Genomic DNA, 20423 nt, shown 5'->3' with positions numbered 1-20423 from the left:
AGAACAAGTTTATTTGTTCCTTAAACAGTACTACTGGTGTATTGAATTGCAGTTGAATAATCATAGTTTTTAGGTTGAAATAGATGCTTAAGTGGTCTTTAACATTTGTACTTTCTCACTTTTTACATGCTCTATAAACATTGGGAGGCAAAAGAGAATTAGTTAAAAAAGTTGCCTCACTATCATTCAGAAGGCAGTTTTGGGGGGATGTAGAAACTGTCAGTGCCCTCGTTTCCTTCTGAATCTCCTGAATCTCAACCATACAGTACATTCATATATAAAACTTCTCCTGTGGCAAAATGGTTTATTTCCTCAAGTCAAATATATGGACTATTGGTAACGTTATGTTAGACACCCACACAAATCATTCCAATCCCTCCAGCACCATCCCACTGCAAATACTGAAGCCGAACATAAAAAATCCACCTCCGCAGACAAACAGAAAAAGACGAAAGAGTGTTTGTGTGATAGAGAAATGGTTTCTAAGCAGCCTTGAGAAATGAGCGCTCACATATTGGATTGTGCAGGTGAAATTCAGGGCACACACACACAAACATGCTCATCGAGGGGTGAAAACCTCAGCGTTGGCCAGCGAACTGGCACTCGCAACAGTGAACGTAGCACATTTTCTGTCCAAGTTGTGTTCCCTCCGGATGTTTCGAGAAGGATGGCAAGTTAGCGTGCTCTGTGGTTTGCCCCATAACCCAGCAGCATGGAACACCGGGAATATTTCTTTACTGTCAGTGTATGTCAGCGACACCCACCCACCCTCCTAAAAGCCATGCTATGCTGGTACCTTTGTGTGGAGAAATGTGCTGTCAAGGTGTTGGACGTTGCAAAACCACAGACATTTCTCTGGAGCAATGGTGTACAAACTCAATAAAAAGAGCTCTTGTTCGTGAGGGGGAGACCACAGCTTTGACGTAGTAGTGGTCTCCAGTATGCCTCTGTCATCTCTTGTCAAAATTGACAGAAAGAAATCCAAAACATTTGACATCTGCATTGTAACCCAATTATCAGTTTTGGCTTCGTGAACTAAATAATTTCTTTACAAAATGTTGTATTACAATTTGAATATAACCCTATCAAATTTTGCATAGCTAGTAGAACAATTTTATAAATTTTCATGACTTTCCCAAGTGCGAATCCTACAATTTTTAAATCAGACAAACTGTCCATCTGTGGGCTACATAAAAGTTTAAGGATAAAGACACCTCAGCAATTTCTGTCCAAATTTGAATTGTTCTTTGTCTATTGAATTTAACAATAGTACCTTCTGAAAAAGCTATTTCTTAAGTACCCTTTAAAAATGTTGGGTTGTTGGGTAAAGTATAAACAAACTCAACGGTTGGTTTGAACAAACCTAAAAATGTCCATATTTGACCCAACCGTGGGAAACAACGCAATTGTCACATGAAAGTTGTCAGGGTGCAAGGTACTTAAGTGCCTACTGGTGTTGACAGCATTTGTCATGAAAGTGCTGTTAAACCTGCTTTGAATATGCAAATTAATGGCTCATACTGAAATAATAGAAAACAAGGCAACAAATCAGTTGCAAACATAATAGAATGCAGAAATCCAACACTGCCCCCTTTAGGGGACAATCAATTACTACAGAAAGAAAGAATACACATGAAGGTATATTTGCAATAATAGAGATTTTCGTTGTAATTTTTTTTAATGTTTTTATAATGTTATCATGTTTTTGTTGTGTTTTATTGTGCTAGTTTGTATAAGGATTTTTCTCAGCTTCTATCACCTAGTCAAAACAACCCGACTGCAGTTTGATTGGTATTAATTGACTGCACAGTAAAAAAAAACATGATTTTTTAATAATTATTAAATGAAATATATTTATTTAAATTGAATCAATATCTGTTTTTGCAAATGCACTATTTATATAATTATATATACTTTAAAGTATAAGTAAGTAAGTAAGCATAAGTATATTATATTCATATATTTTTAACACTTCGTTTTATTCTGCAGGTGCAGTACAACAATAAATGTTTCAATGATATCATTTTTTCATTTTAATTAAATCCTCTTTTAACAAAAATATTTTGTTGATATTTAATTTAGGGTGTAAACAAAATCTAGAAGGGTTTTTCGTTAAACTTCTGTCGTTGCTTTTGAAGGTCAGCAGATGGCAGCACAGGGTAACTTCAACCCATCTAGTTCTTAAATTTAGTTTTTAAGTTTAACCCTAAATGATTTTAAAGATCTATTCTAAAGTTTAAAGACCTATTTAACATCTCATAAAAGGAACTCATCACATCTCTGTATTTGAACAGTATTCCTCCATTTGCCCGTTCTTGATTTTGACAGATTTTTAATGGTTTTGTTTGATCAACTCTATTAAAAGAATAGGTTACCCAAAAATACCTGGCATCATATATTGACCCGTATATTTGGAATAACATGAGGGTGATCAAATGATGAAGGTATTTATATTTTTGTCTGAAATACCCCTTTAATATCTTTATCTACTGAAATACATCTAAAAAAAGAGCTCATCTTCCTGCTGGCTATATTGTAACGTAAACACGTGCATAATTTAACCATCGGGAAAGAAATGTGGTAACTTATTTATGTAAAGGCCAATCTAACATGCTGTGTTATGAAACCGGTTATACTTATCTCTATTTGCCTTTCTTATTTGAATACCCGTCTGGTTGAGTTGGCCTACCTCATATACACATCAGAAACTGAATAAAATGACACGTTTCTCTCTCTGTTTGAATAAAGTATAAGAATCTAGTCAAGCCACGGGTGTGACGTCTTCACCAGGTTTCCATGTGTTAGAATTATAATAAAACCATTTGTCGTGTCAATGACATTAGTCAGTGGTTTATCAGGTCAAACCACTCCTTCAACACAATGACTTACGTTCCTCCTGTTTCTTTGTTTTTGTACCTTCTAAATATTGATAGTAACGAACATATGCAAAAGGTATTTCAAAGGGGTATGTACCTGTATGTACCTCTACATGTAGCTCAGTACTTATATAAACAACACTTATATAACAGGAACACTGTACAAATAATGTATGACCTAACTATAAATTAGAAAACTAAATGCATATGTCGGCTTATTGCCTAAGAGCATACAGCGCACATGTTTGTTTTTCTGTTTCTAAAGCTCCGCCCCTTGTGTAAACAAACCTAGGCCGTACTTGAAAGAGGTGGCATTCATCTTTCAGCAAGATCAGACGTCATCACTGCAGGTTTAAACATTTTACAGAATGTTCCACGAACTTCTCATCCTGATACACATGAAAATGTGTTATTTATTGAAATGTTCCTCATGTTATGAGGAAAAACACAAACCGTCACGTCAATGGGCACAACAGTTCCTTGTGTGTTACAGACACACCAAACGGGAGGTGTTCAAACAGATACGTCATGGAAACTCACAGAGGTACATTCAAATGTGCGACTGAACACTCTATTGTCACCCCACATCACTGGATATGAAAAGAAATGTGGGAATTTCCACAAATGTCATTTAGGGAAGCATTGCACATTGCTAAGGGCTCTTGTTTTCTTTAAACTCTACACGTGTAAAACGTGAGGCACGCCCTATCATTAATATGAAAACATTTATCATGTTGCATCACGATGGATTGTTATATAAGCAATGATTTCCCCTATAAAACAGCACCCACCTCAACCTTCATGCATGACGTACATTGTAATACATGAACTACAAGTTTGAAACAACAAAATTTCTCCTTGGTGATAAGATATTTTTGGACAGTGAAGCCACAACATAAATTTTGTTTTTTTCCAGGACACGATTAGAGTTTTGCGCGGCTCAACACATTCTGTCAATGATTCTCATAGTAAAATCAAAAACAGAAGTTAATGATCAAGGTCTTTTGTGTGTCAGAGAAACCTCAACGTTTCAGTCTTGGTAAACTCTATTTGTATCCTTCATCCTTACAGATAAACCAATCTCTCTTCTGGTATGCTCTTTAGTTTTGGTTGCAGAGCAGACAGGCATCAGCACGCTAGATAAAATACACACAGCTGGATTAAGTAATTTCTCTTTGGGGTGTGGAAATTCCCCTTTCTGACACTGAGCCAACTGGATTGCGTATTAAAGATGTTCATATTAATCAAAATCTAATACTTGTTCTTGATCTGAACGACAAGCTAATTATAAAAAACTGGACAAATGAATAAATTAAACTGAAATCTTCATATAAACACTGGACCCAATGATCTGTGAGATGATCCAAATAGACCCTAAATCACTTTGATCTTAAGACGATCAGATATCACAGATAGATACATTCATTTAACCAAATATCTCTCAAAGGACTGAAACATCCTCTGCTTTTTATTGCTTCTTGATGAGCTTCAAATTTGTGATTTATGTTCTCTGAACCCTGGGCCACATTCTCAGGTTACAACCAAAAACATGTTTTCTTTCTGCCCAGCATCTTTATTTTCAGATCTTTCAACTTTAATAATCAACGTCATGCGCTTGAGATGATTCAGGTGTGTGTTAGGTCAATAGAGAGGAGCGTGTTAAGACTTTTCAGCCACCTATCAACACCTCACCGCCTCTGGGCTATAATGTGGAAGTGACATCACAAAGTCAAGACACAAGTTCAGATGGTTATGTGCATAAAATAGCTTTATTTTCAACAGATCAGAACCTGCAAATAGAAATCAATGATTCATTGACTTCTTCATTAGATCAGTGATTTCATCTGGATGCGACCAAACAGAGCAGCAGATTTGTTATTCTTTTATCGCCACACGGCTCATTCACGTTCGTCTTAACTAATCCAGAACATCTTCCTACAAAATATAAATAGATTCGGCTTAATAAGGACTAAAAGAAATAGAAACTCTTTTACAAAAATCTGCTGAAAAACTACAGCTTTAAAAAAATTTGCACTAATGTTTATAAAAAACAAAAACAATGATCACATGTACAACAGCTGATAGGGGGTAAACCCCAACCTGAAGGCAGGCAATAAAATATGACAGTTAAATTAACAAAAACTAAATAAAATGAGAATTAAGAACATCTACAAAAACACTGAAAAACGACAAAAAGTTAGTACTAGCATCGGTCATTGTTCTCCAACAAAACATGTATTTAAAAGCTATAGACGCAAGCATCTGTTTCACAAACAGATTTGTGCCAAAGCAAATACCAGGATGAGATATAAGAGAATTAAAATTGATTTTGGCATTTAAATATTTGGTAAATAAAAGGCTGTCAAGAAATGGCTAAACGTACCGAAGATTTACATTTTATTCAAATGGCTATATACAGATCCCTGGATGATGAATATCTGTTAGCGATGAAATGAATTTCAATCGACAACAACATGTCTGTACCTGTTAAAGTAGCTTAGCTGACAGTCCAGCAGCAATGTAGTGGATCTATTCTCTCGATTAACTTAACAAAACCACCATGGAAATGACATGCGATAAGCGGAATGTACATTATCCTCCAACACCATGTTGAAACAAGTATACATTTAATGCAGTACATACATTGCTCTCCGTAGTACGACAGGATTTTGTTTCAAAGATATACTGCATGCTCTCAATATGGTTTCACCGCTGATGTTTAATAAGAAAATTAAAAGGATTTACAGCGCAGATTAAAAAAAATAAAAAACAATTAAAAAACAAAACAGGGTACAGTAACCAACCCACTGTAGCGCCACTCGTGACACTGAGATGGGTGGTTGAAATTGTCAGCTGGTGACCCGGACCCTTCAACCTGTGAATGCACCATTGCGTAGTGTTTCGAAAATAAAAGATGCAACGGAGCACACAAGTTAAAAGGCAAAAAACTTCAGCAAAACGACAAGAATAGCTTTTGAACGGACCAGTTTGGCAACAGGTAGCCCCCTGTCCAAGTGACTTTTCGATTGATGAAATTTCAATGCAAAAGTCCAGTCTGAGTAATTATTTTTAGTGAGGTCCTCCTGTGGTTGGTGGTGACCCCGTCAAGGCGAGGCACTATGTGAGCTTATAGTTCAAAGGAGAGAGAGAATGTGTATGCTCATGCGTAGATTTCTGTGGTGGGGGCTTTCTTGTAGATGGGCGTTTTGCCCAGGTCGTAACTTCCTTCGTCCTTTTTCTTGATCCGCAGGACGAAATGAATGAGGAGGACGATGAGGATGACAGCAAAGACGAGACCGACTGCTCCTCCGGCAATAACAGCTGTAAAAAGACACATGTGTGAGGGACATTCAAACATTTAAAACAGTTTGGGCATATCATTTCCAAATTTGTGTAATAAAGTTAAAATAACTTCTAATACCGCTAGAAACAGCAAGTAACAAAATATGGTTCATGCTAACAAGGCCTTAGATGTGCCTGAACTTACTTAACATTCTCCACAAACCAGAAAGATGTGAACTGTAAGGAAAACGGTCTTACCTGCTAGCACTTCTTTCTTGTTAAATAAGCTGTCGTCTCCAGCATGAGACATGAGCACATTATTGGTTTCGGAAACATCATGGCTTCGTCCTTGACCCAATACCTCGTTGTTCTTGACCAAAATCCGGTCATCCACAGTGGGTTCTGGGTTAACCGGACGCTCAATATCGGGGATCGAGTTATGGATTTCATCCTGGGAAAGAATGATATGGTCACCACAAATTTTAAATGTCAGTGCAGTTGGTCTAATACTGGCAGTTTTCTACTCCAATGAAATCGAAGCAGTTAGATCCACTAAAATCTTGCCAGAAAAATCACTTGCTTTGGGCATCAATAAATGGGCTACGTTATTTTGTATTTTTAACAGCCATTTCTACAGTATCTCAGTGATTGTTCATCATCTTGATTACAAAACATGGCAAAGAAACTGAATTATTACCTCTAAGTCTGTTATCTCTGCTCCTCCAGAGCCTGACATCTCATCATTATCTTCATCATCTTCATAGTCACCAAGGTCATCCTTAACAAGGTCATCCTCATCGTCGATTGTCGGGGTGATTTCAGCGAACTCAAAATCTCCATTCTGAGAGTCCCCCGAGGACTCCAGTTCCTCATGAGTTGCTTTGTTTTTCAAAGGTACCCACGTTTCAGTTTCTCGTACCTAGATAAGATAAAAACAATCAAATTTAGATAAAGTCTAAGTATTCTGATTGCTATTTTATCAAAGATATTATTATATTTAACATTTTAAATCGAACACACAAATCCTATTCTTGTAAATTAATTTAATGCAGACATCAGAAAGGGAAGACACCGTGTTCACGGAGAAATTTTTCTTATAACAATTTGTAGTTAAATAGGTTACGGTCCAACCCTTTATCTATGGCATCATGATGATGATGCAAACGCATTTTAAGTAATTGAGACTAATCAATTACCCTGATAATCACGTTAGCAGATTCATTTGACCAAGTGCTGAGAACAGGTTTTGAAAAGAAAACCCTTTTAAATGGACTTAAGCCTATTAGAATTACAGGAGGAAGGAAAGTGCACTCCTTGATTTGTGATATTTTCCTATTTTCTATGTCTATGTATTTGTCTCTTACCCTCAAGGGCCATCAAGAAACACTATACAGCATAATTGTGAGAAAGACCATCTCAATATTTGTAGTATTTGCTCTAAAACTACCTTGTTATGTTTAATGCAAGCAAAACATACCAGTTTTACACTTTTAAATCAAAGTATATTTTTACCCAAACCAAATATAATTAAACCAATTTACTGTAACAGACAGTTTAAAGTAATTCACAGAAAGGTACTTTCGATTCATTCTAATAATAATTTTGCTAATGAAGTTTAATTAGAGTCAATTAAACACTTGACAAAGAAAATACACATAACACATGACACTTTTCTTTTAAGAAACGTAATAGCCAAAATGTGTATGGTCTTGCTTAACTTGGGAATTTTGTATTTTAATATATTCAGCCTGAAATGTGGGTTCAAAAACAATTGTAACAATCGCCATCTAATGGCAATATTTTCTTGTAGTGACTCCATCAATCAATTTAACAAACTTGCATGGCTAGCCCATCTGACTGCATGTTTAAATCAGTGAAAAAACATTTATGCAGTACGCACACTTCTACTTTGTACTCCAAACCCTTCACGATTGACCTCAAAGACAGAGAATTTAGCAAGTACGCACAGGTTGGCTTTCATTGTGTAAAGTGATGAAAGAATTCACAGCACAGGGGCTGAGGGTCTTTATCTGTTTCGCTCTCCTGCTCGCAGTCAATAACAGATTGATCAAACATGATTTACTGAAAAGTTGAACTTCTTTAACACACAGGTGTGTACTCCTGCCAGCTAACACCAAGTAACCAATCACTAAACATATTTTTAAATATAACACATATGCAGCTATTTCCCAGCCCACATGCAAACTCGCTTATTAAAGGATTGTTAAAAACGTTCTCATTTAAAGCGAACCTCAAACAGATTTATAATACAGGCACTATTAGCACAGTTATCCCATAGTAAAACTTGGCACATTAAATAGCTCTGGTTACTCAGGGGAGGATTGTTTTTTTTTTTAATCGAGACCAGAATGAAGATCTGAGGGCTGACTCATTTTCCAGGAAAACTAGGATCATACGAATAACACATGAAACTGCAAGTCAGCTCTAGTCCGTTTTGTTGTTCAAAGATAATAAAAGAAAATGGGAGAGCGAGAGAGAGAGCTAGAGAAACCACAAGAGGGTGTAGGGCGAGAAAATAACATGCTTTATGGTTTTCAACTTTACAGTGTTGAAATTCCCCTACATTCAGAAATCCTCAACTCGGGGAGCTTATAAGAAAAGAAGCGTACGAAAAAGTACAGCGGATGTCGTCCGACAGCGCAGACACACAACCGCTACATACTGTGGTTCTTTTTAACTGATGGTGAAAATCTTAGCAAGCCCCTCGCTTCTTAGTAAATGTATAACCGGGAAAGAAACCGAATGAAACCCCACCAACCACCAGCTGAAGTCTCGAAGAAAGCCCCTGACTTTTCTCTCACAATGCAGGAAACAAACATTTTCTGCTCTTAATTTCCCAGAAACAACATTGCAGAAAATCTCCCCAAGATTTGAAAGAAACATTGACATGCAAGAAACCAATAGTGCTTTGTTTAATGGGAGGCCATAGCCTATTCACGTAAAATGTTGTTCTTTCTCCTAAGCTATCACATTTGCATTTGAACTTATTCAAAATCCGCATGTCCAAACGAGTCACACCAAGTTAAATGTCATTGGCTACAAATGCTACACGTGTCTCTTACGAATAGTACATTAGCTCTACCTAGATGGTCAATCGCTTGCTAAAATCCAGCCCCTTATCCTTCAATTAAACTGAAATGCTAGGACATGACTGCAGCGTGTGTATATTAGCCTGCTTGGTAAGCTCAGATCAGTCAAGACAAGCAAAGCTCGGAGTAAATCCAACCATCTGCTGACAAATGGTCTGGCATCTGTTCCGGTAAGTCAGACTGGGAAAGGTTAAAAGAGCCAATCACAGTTTGTGACTCATCCATAACGATGTAAAACAGAACGTACGGTCCATGGTGATAAGATGATAAGATGACGTTTGAGTTTAAAGGCCAATTTTTAAATAAGCTACAAATCTTAGTTTTACGTCGATGCGCAAGGCCAAGTACAATTTCATAGCAAAGACATTGTCGAACCTGGAGCTTGTGCAAAAAAGGCCCAAATAATATTATCTGCGTGCCATCAGTTTTGGTTTGTAAACTCTCCTTGTTGTCTTTATGGGTCACAACTAATTACAGCATTAGTCTGTACCACAATCGCTCTGTCTGTCACTCACACCAATCGGCTTTGCCAAAGCATTGTCTCATCTGATCTCCTTGTGAGATGGATAGGTTCCTCTACCAGAAAGTCCCGCTTCTACAAACCCACAAGGCAGAATTCCTTCCACCTTGACGAGAACTATTTATAGCTGCTTTTTAAGCCACACACCCAGTGGGGCGGAAGGACTCACCTGCCTATCAAGTGGTACGTCATTGTCCAATTCCATTCGAAATTCTCACCCCAACACCTGTTCACAACCCTGACGCATTAGGGCATTTCAGGGAAACATAACTGATCTTTTTTTCAAAATCCTCAACCAATCAAACATAAAGGACTATTCAGCAACAGTGTCATCGCCCTCTTTTCTCTCCCACAGGAAGTGTGAACGTATTTCCTTGTATCTGTTAGTGGCTTTTATTAATGAAGATTCTCACCGTGAGCTCAAAGCCTTTTTAATACACAATGGGCCTATCTGAATAGCCCAAACAATCAGTATTGTGTAGTCTGCCTATGTGTGAAAACATGAAGCAGTCTGGGTGTATTAGAAAGACTTCTTTATGCATTTTGAGACTCGCTGCCTTGATTTGTTAAAACGTCACTGATAATTTACATGTAGAAACTGGATCAAGAAATATATAATCTTCCGTATGACAGGGTAATAGAAAAGATTTTGTCATATTACACATTAAAAGAATAAAAAAAGATTAGTAAAGGAACTAAACTAAAACTATTCAATTATGTTTTTACACTGTTTCTATACCAATTAAACAAATTTCTAAGCAAATTTCTTCAGAATTTTATATATTTCAATATGTTTTGTATTAACAAATGAGGGTGGGGAAAAAATGTTTCAAAACAGTGTCACATTGAAAGAACTCCCTGTGGTTTGCTTTGGTCTTCATCCAGACAATAAAGTGTCATTTTTGTTTTGACTTCGGGTAAAGTATCATAACTACACAGTTTTGGCAAGTTTCCTCAGAATCCCCCATAAACTAAACTACACATCTAAATGCAACGTTACCTCCAAAACTAGATCATTAATAACACATGGAATACAGGAAATTGCGAGCTAGTATTGGGTGTTATTAGATGAGAACTGTGTGTTTGTATTGACATCAGATGGGTGATTAGACCCACTGGAGTCTGTAGACCTGACCAACACCCAGATGGGTTTTTACCCGAAAAAGGGTTTTTTTCAGGAACACAAACATTTGCACTTCAAGATAAGACAAAAGGTTTGATAGAAAAGTCACTGCATGGGGGTGCTTTACAAGTCAACTTGATTTTTTTTAATGATTCAGACTTCAGAATACCATGAGGCACATGTGTTAACGAAAGCCTACAATCATTTGGTCAGAGATAACCATCACACCCCATGTATTATGCAATACCCCGATACCATCACTGTACTACAAAAAACATCTGCTGTTAAATTCGAAGTTCAGCTCTCCACGCCTATCAATAGAAAACTAAAAACACAAGTAACATTTAGAGCTGCTGTTATGAAGGACAGCTGGTGGCTGGTATCAGTAAAGCCTGGCTAGCATATGGTAAATAACAAGTAAACTCCTATGGATGTGGTCTGCTAAATGACTAAAAAACACAAGAGTTCCCTTTTCCTGGCCTCTAGATATTCCTTTGGACTTCTCCACATCAGCTTTCTGGCATATGACACATTCAACAAACAAGGTTAGTACGTGCCAAGTTGCAGTAAGAAATAACGACAAACTCTTAACTTCTATCGCCCAATCAGCAAATAAAACCTCCCTGCTCACTGCCAACATTCCATCCACAAAAGTGATTTAATAGGCCACTAGACAGCAACGCCAAATTCATTACCTCCTGGCGATGGTATTTATCATGTTCATTTCAACAGCCTTTCGAAAATGATCGCACCCCAAAATAATTAATTGAATAAATAAAGGAACCTCATTCAGGTGCAAATCACCTCATGCCTAATACACGACACCTAGCATAGCTATTAGATGCATAGATGCTCAGCAAACATGAAATTCTCCCAAAGAGAGAAAATAACACGTCTATATAAGGAGAAAGCAAGAAAGGAATTAGAAGAATCTTGTCTATAATCTGACACAACAAGTGTTCCTTCAAGGGCCGTGAACGTGTGCCAGACACTAATATACTCCCAAAAAGGATCAGAAAAAGCAATAAATGTAACCTCCCTTCTGGAGACACTTTGAAACACAAGGAATTTTTAAAATGAGTTTTAAGTGACTGCGTCATGTTCAGTTTGAGCCACACTCCTGTCCAGTGGCTAAAGAGGAGGGAACCAGGATAAAAGAAACGGACCATTTAAATCCGTCCAAGTGTGCGAAATCCCAAAAGAAGACTGGTCAAGGTCAGGAGGGGTCAAATTCCTCAGGAAAACGCAAAAGAAGGGTGAAGGAGGGGGAATGAAAGGAACACAGGCACTTCAGCTTGGTTTTGAGGAATGTGCCAGCCTCGAAAGACAGGGATTTTGCGCGAAAGTTTACTACTACATTTACTCATCTCCATTTAACCACAACATCCGATGCACATATGAGCTACTTCTCAATGGCATCAATGAATTAAACCGTACTCTATTTTTCAATGGATTCACAACACGAAACCGCACAGCGAAACCTTCCCGAGACAAGGTCAAGATAATTCCCCCACCAACACGCACAATCATCTACATCTGCTTGTTTTGGAGAGAAGATAAAGATCTGGTTGCAACACCTTTCCAATGGTAGCATAGAATGGATGGTTTTGGATGAACCCATTTGCATTTTGACTTTGTGTGTGTGTGTTTGTGTAACCGCCTGACCATGCACACTGGGTGGCATTTGTCTTCTGTTTCAGCCCAACTCCCCACTAGCCTGCTGAAAAGACATCTGCACCCAGCTATTCTTCTGAATTATGAAAGAACAGCCCGACACAAAGCCGTGGCATCCAAACCACAGTTGTTTCAGTGAGCGAGTTAAATTGAAAAGAAGGAAAACTAAACCTGGTGCACTGACTGATCCATTATGATGCAATGGATCCTGTCTAAACCAAATGTACCTACAGGCAGAAAACTGTCACATGAAAGCCATTGTCACTTTATTGGGTTACTCAACATGCAAGAATGAACAAGACTAGTTTTGGGCCAAAAGTCCAAATCCTATGGTTAAATATATACACTGCTTAAAGGAATACACAACAAAAACACAATATTAAAATGGTTTCTAGTACGATCTTTAAAATCACTTTAAGTCACTCGAGCTGAGCGAGACATACCAAATACGACATTAAAGACATAGGTGTTGGGGAAAAACAATTGAAATTTAAAATGTTAATTTAAACATTCGTTTTAACAAATACAATGATACGTAACAAATAAGTTGTTGTTTCCAAGTTAACTTAACGTTAGGTGTCTGTTGTCAGATGGCTAACGTTAAGGCTCGAGCTAACACAGATCCCCTCTTTTTCTTGGCAGAAATGTATCTACGAAGACCTACGATAAATCACGAGCTACTTTCGATACGTGTGATGACAAACAATTCATTTTTATTTCATTCAATTAGTCTTTCACTTGATTTTTACGTAACGTAACGTAACGCTACTCACCGACTCCGCGAAAACAGCAGCCGCCGACAAAACCAACATGAGGTAAACTTTCAACATCTTCTCTTCGAATAAAAAAGCCTCGCGGATGAAAGTTGTTGACAGTTTCCAAAAGAATTCACTGTACGAAATAGAAAATACTTCTCCAATTGCTTTTTAAATTAGTCCTCTTTAATGACGTTTCGTATGTCTGAACGCGCACTTCTTATTGTTATCCTCGGAAACGGTAGGCTACAGTCCTAGGTAATGATCGATCCATGCTAATATATTCACCAGCACATAACCCCGCCCATCCTCATGCCTGTGGCCAATCAGGCGTTAGAGAACGCGTCACAGAATTTATGGAAACTCCAGTATGCAACAGGCTTAAAAATAATACGTTTTATTTATTAGATCTTTGTTTTTTTGCAGATTTCTAAAGGAATAATTACAATTTAAATATTGTGTTTATAACGATTATGGGCTTTTTAAGGGAATTTAACAATTAAATAACCGAATCGAAACCACTTGTCCGTTATATTTAAACATATTAACAGATTCAAATTGAATACGGACAATAATTAATTACTCGAAATACAGACTGTTTAAAAAAAAGGAAAACGAATGTGTTATTGGAAAGTTGGATGACGTAGACTTCCGGAACTTGCGAAAGTACTTCCCCCTTGCTTTCGAAATCTGTGGAAAAACCAGAAGGATTATTCGACGATTGCGTTTCACATTACGCTTTATTTTTATTACGAAACTTCCCGTTCAGGGAAAGTGTCCATAAAGCTTTTTCGTCACGGATTTAACGGCTTGCATTTCCACAAGGAAGGCATCAGCTTGCCTCCTTCCCATTCACAGTAAATGGTGAAATGTCTCCGAAGGACTGTCACAACATTTCTATTCTAGCATGACTTTGAACTTGAAACTTGAATCATGACGTGTTACAACATGAAGTTTCCCCCATAGAAAGCACACTTTATTCATCCTTTATTTGTGCAGTTGTATTAGAAATATAATATATTTAATTGTAAATTGAAAAACTTTTATTTCCAGCCTAAATCATACAATTTAACAAAAAATGACTCATCCATTTAATGTGAATAGTATACTACTGATTCAGGGCTGCACTATTTGTAGTTTACATAATCAATCATAAAAACCACCTATTATTGAGTGTTGTGTTTACACAATGTTTCTGTTCATTATGTTGTCCAGTTTTTTAGGATTACAACATGAGCCTCTGTTATTTTCATATCTACACATAGTTCTAGACATAGATTACACAAGATGTCTAGACTTTTGATGTCCTGCAATACTTGTCTCTACACTGAAACTGCATGTGTCTGCAAATGTACCGACTGACCTGGTGCTTTTGAGGCTTCAGCCTATTCTGTGTTATGAAGTGAAAGAAAAACTTGAGCTGAATTCAGCCTCGGTTTGTTTAGTCTGGTGCAAGTTTAACTTGGGGGTTTTAAACAACCCAACGAAAGTGAATTTCTGTTCTGAGAAAGCTCAAGTTTACAAACACCTGTGTTGCCTCCACAATGAAGAGAGAGACAAATGTAAAATCTTTTCATTGATATGCAATGGCAATGTCATGGATTTACTTATCTACTTATATGACTTGTTATATGAATAACAAAAAAATTATGTCAAATATTAAAATGTAAAACGGCTCTATATGATCTAGAGTTTGCAAGCAACATATAAAGATGGATAATATTATTATGTACACATGTGGCCTAACATTATGCCCTGGGTAGTAAGCTGTTGCTTAAAATGATTTAGTCTTTTTAAGAGAGACACTGTATTATAATCGGGCAGGCAAAAAAAGGATCAAGTCAACACGAATAATATACTGGTAATAATGTGAAAAACAAATCTTAGTATTGCATCATGAAATGACTGAAAACTTTGTGTTGAGTTTTCAGACATGTCACAACAGCATCACTTTCAATTGCCATTTATTTTTCAAGCTGAGTAGATCACTTTTTGACTCAACTCAAAAAATGCTAGAGGTTGGGCACTGGCAGTAAACACTGAGGCCTGGGTCAGCTTATTTCAGGCAGTTGTGGCAATGAAATCCACATGGTGTATATTAAAGTGAACTGGTTGGCTCAGTGCTGCGGTACACTCCACATTCCGCTTTCTCTCATAGTCCGTCTTTTGTTTCCATGAAAAAAGCAAATTCCACCCAACCTCATAGTCTGACACACATTCCAATTACAGCACAACAATAGAAGCCTTTGTGCTTGTGCTGGTGTGTGTTTGCTTTATATTTTTTTATTACTCTATTCCAAGGGCTAGAAATTTTGTTTTTTTGCTAGTTTTTCAATAGTTTGTCCAGTGGTTTTGGTGTTTGTTTAAAACATTAAAATAACAATAAAGAATAAATGCATACAAAAATTTAACAAACACATCCTGGATAACACAAAGGCATTTCTGATAGATGTATGGCTTCTGAATGGAAGAGAAATATTACAGAACTCAGTCCTGGTCCTTGTATTCTCAAATATATTTTCATGTTTCTTTAATTAAATGATTTTTTTTATGGCTCAAGTTTTTAATGACTTGATATACCTTGTTGACTTCTGACTTCTTTAAACATGTTCTTGCAAGACATCTGGTTAGCGGATATGTGCACAGGTGTGTGTAGGTGTGACAGTCTTCTACAAGGGAAATTACTGTAACTCATTCAGTGAGGTCTTTGGAGTTCTTAGGTCTCACAATCCCATCTAATCTCTTTCCCCTGGGGGATGTTAGATCGCTGTGGCTTTTGTAAACTGTCCTTTATGTATTAATTAAGCATGTCACAAAACACTTGTCACGGAACATGCAGAAAACCTACACAATCGAGACGCATACATAAATTATGTTAATGTTGTTAGGACTGACAACATTGTCCTAGGTGATGTTGTGTTTATTTGTTTTCTTTATCTCACGGCATCAGTTTAACGTCTTGCATTAAGGTGTCCTGCCCACATTCCTCATTTGGTAACACAATTAACATTCTGATGGCTCAAGATGAGGTGTTAAACATTGAGGGTTGTTGATAAATGAGAAGCTGAGAGCCGTACGTTTTATCCCGTCGATGATTCATTGCATTGCTTTTCCGTTCGATTCACTTCCCTTTTTTGGAAATGCACAAACAAACATACACACCCACCACTTTTATCACCTAACGCCAGCCTTTTGGACTGAACTTTGGACTGGAACCTCCTATACTGTCTAAGCAGTTCCCTCCCTCAATTTTTTTTATTTTTTGTCTGTTTTTCTCTTCCACTCTGTTTTACTTTATGCTCTAGAATGTCAGTGCATTGGTAGTCAGCCATGAAAACGGCACACGACAGCTAAAGGTCTCTCCCTGGACACCTCTGTTTAGTAGAGTACACGGAGGTTCCCCTTTCCAGCACATGCTGAAAGTCCCGGAGACGTTAGCTCTTCTTGTATGCACGCACAAATCTGGAATTTAAGAGGAGCCCCAAAGGGGTTTAGCGGCAGGAGAAGATGTGTGCAGTTGTGTGTGTGTGTGTGGTGAAGTATGGCAAAGGTTATGAGAAACACCATGTACTAATAGACCGACGCTGCGATTGGGGAATACTTAAAGAATGACTGGAATTTCCTGTTAAAAAACGTCACTTCGGTAAACCACAGTTTTACGCGGTCAAAGAACTGCCTGATGGGACATTATTTAGTCAGAAATGATGACTCATGATACTTCACAGAAAGTGTTGTTTTCTTCTTCTTTCGATTGAATTTGTGGCGTAGCTCCAACGCTCTAAAATACTGGGTTGTTTTCAACACATTTAACACATTTTGGGTTGAAGAGAGCCAATTTATAAACCAATGGTTTGTCTGTATTTATCCAACTGTGGGTTGAAAACAACCTAGCATCTTTTAAAGTTTATGAGAATTTGTTAAACAATTGTTTGTCTATGAAAGTTTTCTCACTTATAATAGATACTTAAGGGAGGGATCCATGGCATTGGGCCAAAAAGAACTACCTAGCAACAACCCAGAACACCCTATCAACTGCTTGAAGGTCCTGGAACCATAGATAAGATGCTACATTAGCATTTGTTTCTATGGGCTCCTATACAAATGTCGTCCACCATATTGGAACGGTGCGAGCAGGTCCATTAACACTCAAGAGCAAGCTGACTGCGTTTGATTATGAAAACATACTTATTGTTGTGTAAACTCAAACATTATATGGAGAGTTTGGTTCCAAAATGAGATACCTCATGAGATAACCTTTATTGTGCATTCCCATTAATATCAAACTGGAACTGGTTTTTATTTATGCCATAATTACTCAAAAAAATACTGCTAACTAACACAATAAAAACATGATAACATAATATAACAAATAGTATTATGTTTTTGAACAATTTTAAGAACGGAGTAATGGAACCAAACTCATTATATTCACTACACTAACACATGACAACAACGAAAGGATTGTTGGTGGCATTCTACGATTTTAGCAAACGGTGAGTGACGTCAATGGACCGTTCCAAGATGGCAGACACGTCTACGTGCCTGGAGCGCTTGAATTAGGCATTTAGTTATATACATCTCTGCTATCTTAAACTAAAACGACGTAGCGTAGCAGGCAGCATAGCAACTGTATGGCAACATAAGAACCAGACAAAATACTTGAGCAACGGCATAGCAATGCTATGACAACCCTTTTTTGTGGTTACCTTTATAAATATAAACCTTTTAGTTTTTCTACTTGACCATTTTAATACTCAATCAATTATAAACTCATAGTGAAACATTAGAACTGTACGTGCGAATATATGCGTTTCAGGGTGTGGAGTAGTATTTGTCTTTGTCATATTAGTTCACATTTTGCTGCGACAGCCTTTGTTAGACTGAATGTCGACTAGGATCATTTTACTATTTCAGAGCATTTTTATGCCCTGGAGACAATATAGACACTTAACACTACTACCTGCTGGCCAGGTGTGACATTTCAGTGTACAATGAGCGATTTTACATGATTCTGTTGTTCTCGTTTAAATGACTCTACTAGGGAATAAAACTGAGTCTGGGTTTTTACTATTAAAGGTCAGCGTCGATTTCTGTTCCTCTTTTGCTTGAGATCTGAAAGCGATAGCAGCATGTGGGTAATAAAAAACAAAATGATGTAATAATCCGACTCATTGGGATTTTGATGTGTTCCCTTAGATACCAGACGGTTTCAAGTTGCTTTTTGTTTTAAATCGAGTAGCGTGAGAGGTCGGCAACAAAGGGATTTCTGTTGAATATCCCGGCTTTACTGTAGAAACACACGTAGCCTCTCACATCAAAGAGTGTCTGATCCTGAAAAAATATTTTTCAGTGCACAAAGATAATCACTCGAATAAATGAATGCCTTGAGGTTTTCTATATATATAAAAATAATATTTATTTAATTTATATAAAATCACTTGAAATACTGGTTAGCTTTCCCAAATAAAAAAAACATATTAAATTAAACCTTTACATTTATTATATAAAATTATATTTTCTATTAAACTATATATTTAAAAATTGTACGAGTCAACCATTTTTCAAAATAGTGCTGCTGGTTTATATCTCCCTTCTGGCTTAACTGGTCTGTTTCAATCTTTCTAAATTAGTTTATCATCACCTTTTGAGCTATTTTAAATAACCACATTATTTAAGACTGCTAACTCTTTTTGGGTCTTATGCTCTTTTACTTTTATTAAATAATGCCGAAATGGGAATTGTGTAATGGATTATTGTTTCTGCCCTTGAAACACTGATGTATTGGTCTATAAGTATGATCTACAAGAGATATGAGATAAGATACATGAAATGAATCACCATACCAGAATGGCCCTTGTTATCAAAAACATGATCATTATTAAGTGCTTGATGCGATCAATGTTTTGTTAAACATCGCCGAATGTGAGCTATCACCTCATCAGAACAAAAACAAAAGACAGATTGTTGACTTAACTCAAGCTCACCCCCTCTTATCTATTAGGCATTGTTTCACAGACATGGCTTATCTTAAACCAGGACTATTCCTTAGTTGAATTCAGATATTTATGTCGCTATTGATAAAATTGCCACATTAATGGTGTGTATCTTGAGACAAAACAATGGCACCAATATATTTAAGATATTTATGTGCAAGTTATATTCAGTAAAGACAGGTCAAACATTCAATTTAGTCTGGGACTAGCCTTAAACTATATCTATGAAATCGGGCCTTAAAGCGTAGAACACATTCAGAAGGGTTTATACTTTGATCATAAACAAGGTAATATGATGATTCACCTCATTAGACCGGAGATCAAACATAATGAATGCATTTCATCTTTAATTTATAATAGGCTACCATCTAATTACTCAATCAAAAATAATAATGTTTTAACAGATCTGTTTTTCTTATGCCTTTAAACTGTCCTGTGCTCGAAATTGAAAGCCTTTAAAAAAAAGACAAGAACAATGATGGCACAATGTGTGGTTAGCACAAAGAAAACTGCCTGTTTGGTTTCGGTCAACACGTGACCTCCAGCGTAAGGCCATGTTTAATGTTTCTTTTGTAGGACACACTGAGCAAATATGGAAAAATGTGGTCAACATATTTAACGTATAAATTTAAATCATTTTTGTATATGATCTTTTGTTTTACTGATTGTTTTTTAAAGCACTGATCGGTACAAATGTGGTTGCGCCTGTGTTCTTGGTGGTAGAAGTAATATCTGGTCTAAGCATAAGTTAAAGTGCTGCTTTTTGAAATCGTACAATGTTTAGATGGACTTTTTGATCCAGGCTGCTTTTCCCAGGGTATAGGGTGCACGGTCATATGGAAACATTTAGGGCAGTACAACTAAAGCGGGGTCCTGTCGCCACTCAACTCACAGCCACCCTCATAGGGGCATGATCCTAGCAACAGAGGGTCAAAGGTCAGGAGAGCTGAGAGAGACTAGATGGATCCGGATCTCAACCTTATAGTGCAGAGGCGTTGGGTCAGTGGATATTCAGGGCTTAGCCAAGAGCTCAGACATTTATTGTGTAAAGGTGAAAGTTATTTACCAAATATGTTGATTGTTTATAAGG

The 20423-nt window shown here is 37.1% G+C and overlaps 1 protein-coding gene across 1 annotated transcript; it reads right to left on the bottom strand.

The window, feature by feature from the left end:
- Positions 1-4626: 4626 nt before the first annotated feature.
- Positions 4627-13604, bottom strand: sdc4 (syndecan 4). The gene is made up of 4 exons (XM_056750665.1): positions 13359-13604; positions 6856-7077; positions 6417-6609; positions 4627-6197 (listed from the first exon to the last, which is right to left on the bottom strand). The coding sequence occupies exons 1-4, from the start codon at positions 13413-13415 to the stop codon at positions 6037-6039; spliced, it is 633 nt and encodes a 210-aa protein (XP_056606643.1). The 5' UTR covers positions 13416-13604; the 3' UTR covers positions 4627-6036.
- Between the last annotated feature and the right edge of the window lie 6819 nt (positions 13605-20423).

This window comes from Triplophysa dalaica, chromosome 6 (assembly GCF_015846415.1).
Source record: "Triplophysa dalaica isolate WHDGS20190420 chromosome 6, ASM1584641v1, whole genome shotgun sequence".
In the NCBI taxonomy this organism is placed as follows: Eukaryota; Metazoa; Chordata; class Actinopteri; order Cypriniformes; family Nemacheilidae; genus Triplophysa; species Triplophysa dalaica.
This window is presented reverse-complemented; position numbering and strand designations above follow the sequence as displayed.